Source organism: Prosopis cineraria, unplaced genomic scaffold, assembly GCF_029017545.1.
Source record: "Prosopis cineraria cultivar Desert tree isolate PC_DT_omini unplaced genomic scaffold, ASM2901754v1 PC5, whole genome shotgun sequence".
NCBI classification, from domain to species: domain Eukaryota; kingdom Viridiplantae; phylum Streptophyta; class Magnoliopsida; order Fabales; family Fabaceae; genus Prosopis; species Prosopis cineraria.
The window spans coordinates 2,084,452-2,089,838 of NW_026555336.1; the positions used below are offsets into that span (position 1 = coordinate 2,084,452).

Here is a 5,387-nt window from a genome sequence, read left to right on the forward strand (position 1 = left end):
GCTTTCATTTCAACCGAAAAAGGGAAAAGTATAAATTGGCAGATATTACATACTTTTCTATATTCCTAAAATTTGTTTTGATGAACCTATATACAACGTCATCTACCTACCAACTCTCCAATACTTCACGGGAACCTCAACTGCGAAATGTAACTGCTAAGATCGAAGATGGGAGCCTCGTGTAGTTACATATATGCATTGAGAGGAAAGACACGCAGAAAAGTTACGTAATGCAAGACAGCAACGGAAACAATCCAATAATCCTCGTGTACGAATGCCATTAAAATGATTGAGCAAAGAGCTCGAACAACAAAGGAAGCATCAAAGAATACGTCGTTCTGTAGCTGACATGGACTTTACAACCCTCCGATTTATGGACTTAAAATCCTAAAAAATACAGACGAAATATGCTCTGATTGTCTTCTGCCGGCATCAACCTCCTACTCGAGAGGCCAGTAATAGCTAAATCATAGAGAGCATATAATTCAGAAACACGAGGCACAAAGTAGGTAAGTCAGCGAACTATGAGGGAACAATTACAAGAAGCACGCAAGCTCAGTGCAGCAATTGATAATACAGTTGTAGAAAGCTGAACTGGCAAAAATCTGAAGAGCGAAGATGACCTCTTAGGTATTTACAAGCATGATAATGAACTTCAACAAGACATTCCTGAGCTCAAAGGCAAGATGGTTTTATCACCCGAAAATTAAAGTAAGGAGGACTAGCACACCAATCAACAAAAAGAGATTCTTCAAAACATTGTCTTCATGCCGGTTCCCCTGACCAGTTGGGCGGGTGAAATCACGTGCGTGTCCTCCATGAAAGGCATTATATCCAAACGGATAACCAGAAGTTGTTCCATAAACCGTGGCATCTTGAAAGCCATGGAATTGAATATTAAGAAGAGATGGGATAAAACCACCAAAGGCCGTAGAAAGGGTGAAATTTCCCATCCTTCCAGTTGCCATGGGTATGAATCCTCCCATCAATCCAACGCGATGATTTCCAAACGGATTGGCTTGTGGTGGAGGAGTGGCTTGTGCTGTAGGAGTTTCTTCAGGCCTCTGCCCTGCAGGCCGACGGGGAATCTCCATTCCAGGGTAAGACTTTGTTCTGGGATCAGTCGATGTTTTACCCCTCCCATATAATGGAACCAGCTTCTCTTCCTGTACAAGAGCCTTACAAACCGGACATTCTTGAGAATGCGAGTGATGGTGGAGCCATTGATAGAGACATGGCCAACAGAATAGATGACCACACAGAGTGATAACTGGGTCTTGGGCTAAATCGAAACAAATATTGCATTCAAAATCCCCAGCATCATTCGAATCACTCCCTGAGCAAGCTGGCCTTTGAGAAGACGTGCTCATCGATTCCCCTAACCCATTCGCCATGACTCACCCCTTAAACCTTCAAATGCACAAACAAAACCCTCTTCATCTTTTTTATGGCCGAAAGGGGTACTTCATAAATTTCTCAAGAAATTTTTTTCATTCGCGAATTTTTCACAAAATAAACAAACCAAAAGAACAATCCCTTACACCCAAAAAGAACCTAGAACATAAGAAAAACAAAACCCTCTTTATCAATCAGGGAATTATGTAAATGAAAAATTAAAAAATGCTTAAGAAAATCTGGAACTGCTACAAAACGCAAAGCATCATCGGCAGCCAATGCAGGATAAGATTAATAGAAATCACCAATTTCATTCAAAGTTAGAAATCAATAGAAAAAGAAACTTTCAAATGACTGGATTGCATATTCAAGAAACAATTAAAAAAAATACCAATGAAAGAAAAGATCCTCGCTATAAAGCAATACAAAATCAAGGAAAGAAAACAAAAAGAAAACGCTCAAATCAAGCAATTGGAAGCGTTAATAAGGACCAAGGAATGAGGAAAAGGAGGGATCCCGGAACGGTAACCAGGACATAACGATCATCAAACTCCACATCAGACAAAATGGCGATTGAAAATTAATAAGAAAATGGTGCAAGTTAGCAAGAAGATTGGTAGTCGAAACTTACAATTTGCTTGAGACTCGATAGGCAGGTTGGGGACGGAAGAGAAATCAAATGGAGAGTAAAGGCTCTTTAAAACCCCAAAAATGGCGATTACTGGGGAAGCCTGCGGAAGCTTCCAGGTTTTTCCGGTTTTGTCCGTATGAAGTAATCCACGCCTCTATGGAAGCTCTTTGAAATTATTTTTATTTTATTATTTTAAAAATTAATATTTTATAAAACATGTTTTTAAAATAAAAATAATAATAAAAATAAATTTTCTTGTTTTTAAAAACAATGATTGCAGAACTTTTTAAAGTTGTTTTTATTTTTTTGTTATATAAAATAATATTTTATTTTTTTATTTTATAAACTACTTTTTAAAAATATATTATTAAATAAATTTTTTTATTATTTTATTTTAAACAATAAAATATTATTTTTAAAATAAATTTTCAAACTGTATTCTTTATGTTTTCATTAGATGGAGAGTTCCAGAGATGCTGCTTCCATACTTTTTAGTTTTTATAAATTTGATGAAGTTTTTTAAATTTTAATTAAGAAATGACAAACATATAATTTTTACTTTACATAATATATATATATATATATATAAAATATAAAGTACCCAAAAAAACGGCAAAGGCTGCTAAAAATTTTATTATAGAAATTAGAAAGAATAAGTATATATTTTAAAAAATATTTTTTGGACTTATACATCGTATGAGTACCATATTAGTTACTAACTAAAAAAAAACAAAAATCGTGCTCAGTGCATCGCACCAGGAAGTTTTCTTTGGCCACAACCAGGAATTTTTTTTCAGACTTTCAATATTGTTGATTTATTTGATATTTAATTTGTAGAGATTGCTCATGTGTCACATGCTCACATTTAATATTCATATTTTGAAATTCAATTATTAAACATATTATATGAGAAATGATTGTTCACTAATTATATGAGAAGTAACTTTTTAAAATTGCTTAAAAATTAAGTAAAAACAAAGAAACATAGATAAAATATCGCAATATACAGAAAATAAAGACGCAAAGTATTGCAAACAAATTATGATAACACACACACTTGTATCCTTGACTACTTCAACCCTTTCCTGTGCTGGATGAGAAGTCATGATCAAGTCAGTCTCAATGCAATTCTAGTGTATCCAATGAACTGCTTCAATTTTCCACTTAAAATTTGCAAGGATCTCAATAGTATAATCTCCAATTTCTGGTGGGATAGTCATGCGAATGGAGGAAAAACACATTGGAGATCCTGGGAAGTTCTTACAAATTCTAAAGACATCGGTGATATGGGATTCTGTGACTTTGAGAAGATGAATAATTCTTTACTAGCTAAAACAGCTTGGAGGTTAATTCAAAATCCATAGGTACTATGGGCTCAAGTGCTTAAAAGTGTGTATTTTCCTAAAGATGAATTTGTTGATGCCAAGAAAGGTTACAAAGCCTCATGGTGTTGGTCGAGCATTGTTGGCTGTAGGGATTGTCTATTGAAGCACCTTCTTTGGGATATTAGTGATGGCACTTCTATTCGAATTTGGGGGTGACAAGTGGGTGCCGAATGTTGTCTTTCCTAAGAAACCTGAAGATAATGATTCCTATATTGTGAAATATGGCAGATTAAGTGATTTAATTGTTGATGGTGTATGGAATGTTTCTCCTATCTGCAGTTTGGTCCCACCTCATATACTGAATGCTATTATTAAAAGTCCATTGCCAAGTAACAAAATGAAAGGCAAATTCATTTGGACTGCATCTACAAATGAAGTTCACCAGGTAAAATTAGGCTACAGACTGGAAAAACTGCAGTGCAGGATTCTTTAATTAGACCTGGCCCTTCTTGGTCACTCTCTACTGGCATTTGGAAACATATCTGGAAGATCCACTATGTACCTCAATCGTATCTTATCTGAAGCTGTGGCAACAAATTATGCTCTTTTTAACAGAAGGAGATCTAGCACCCAGGTATGCCCTCTTTGTGAATTTGAAATTGAGACATTGGAACATCTTTTCTTTCTTTGTCCCTGGGTTCGACCTGTCTGGTTTGGGAGTAATTTTGGCTTTCAATTTAATATTTCTAATATTGCAAGTTTTGAAGCCTGGTGGGAGTTTCCTGTGGATATAAAAAATGGATTTTCTAATTTTGACATTGCTCTCATTTGCTGGATTTTATGGCATATTTGGAAAACAGGAAGTGACAAAGTTTTTCAATTTATATACCCCAATCCAAGTACTGTTATAGAGCTTGCTAAAGCATCACATAAGGAGTACTGGGCCACCTGTGTTGCACTTGCTTCCGAACCAGAAGTCCACACTATTCAGCCTGTGAATATTTCATGGAAACTGCCTGCTGAAGGTTTTCTCAAAGTTAATATTGATGGAGCCTTCAAGGAAAAATCTGCACATGCCTCTATTGGAATTATCACCATACTGGTGCTTTTTTATGGGGCTTTTCTGATAAAATTAAGTCTATCTCTGCTTTTATGACTGAAGCATTAGCTTTGAAACGAGCTCTTATGTTAGTCATATATCTTGGTCATGATAAAGTTATGTTCGAATCTGATTGCAAACTTTTGGTAAACTGCATTGATCATTGCCAACCTGATCTATATGATTGGAGGTGTAGAAGTATCATCCAAGATAGCATTGTTGCTCTGGCATCTAAAGCTGGATTTTTTCTTCAATTTACTCCTAGGAGGGGGTAACTTAGCAGCTGACCTTATTGCAGCTGAAGCTTTTAAGGAAGTGAGCCCTGTAGGGTGGGTGTTCACATCATCAATTTCTTTGTCTTTCGTTCTAGCCACTGATGTTCGTGATGCCACGACGCCTTACAGTGTCTGCTTCTCCAAATGTTAGATTAGGCATTGGCTAATTTCCTTTGTTGTTCCTTTCTTTTGGTGGGTTGTTGCTTCTGTTTTCGCACTTTATTTCCTCGACTTTGTCGATGGTTTTTTTTTTAATGATATTGCAGGATTCATGACCAAAAAAAAAAAGTTATAAGATGTTTCTTTGACCGTTTATAAATATTTCATAAAAAAAATCATAGAGATGATAATACGTTTATTAGTTTCAAATTTGTTTCAATTATTAATTTGGTTTCTCCAATTTAATTTTATCAATTTGGTCGTTTTCACTTTTTTAATTATCTTGTTAGTCATTTAACTTTCAAAATACAAATTTACCCTTACATTAATCTAATGTATAAATTATTTTAATAAATTAGCATGTACATATAGTTAATTGAAAACAAATTAGCTCACTAATTATTTCAAGGAAAAACACTACTTTTTAATCGAGTTTTAGTTTAGATCTCTGTATTTTTCTCAATGTTTCAAGTTTTTATACTTTTCATAACATTAGTTTCTTC

At 34.8% G+C, this 5,387-nt stretch overlaps 1 protein-coding gene across 1 annotated transcript; it reads right to left on the reverse strand.

Moving 5' to 3' along the window:
* Positions 1–506: 506 nt before the first annotated feature.
* Positions 507–2,160, reverse strand: LOC129311664 (uncharacterized). Its single transcript, XM_054954060.1, has 2 exons — positions 2,027–2,160; positions 507–1,410 (listed from the first exon to the last, which is right to left on the reverse strand). The coding sequence occupies exon 2, from the start codon at positions 1,392–1,394 to the stop codon at positions 696–698; it is 699 nt and encodes a 232-aa protein (XP_054810035.1). The 5' UTR covers positions 1,395–1,410; positions 2,027–2,160; the 3' UTR covers positions 507–695.
* Positions 2,161–5,387: the final 3,227 nt, after the last annotated feature.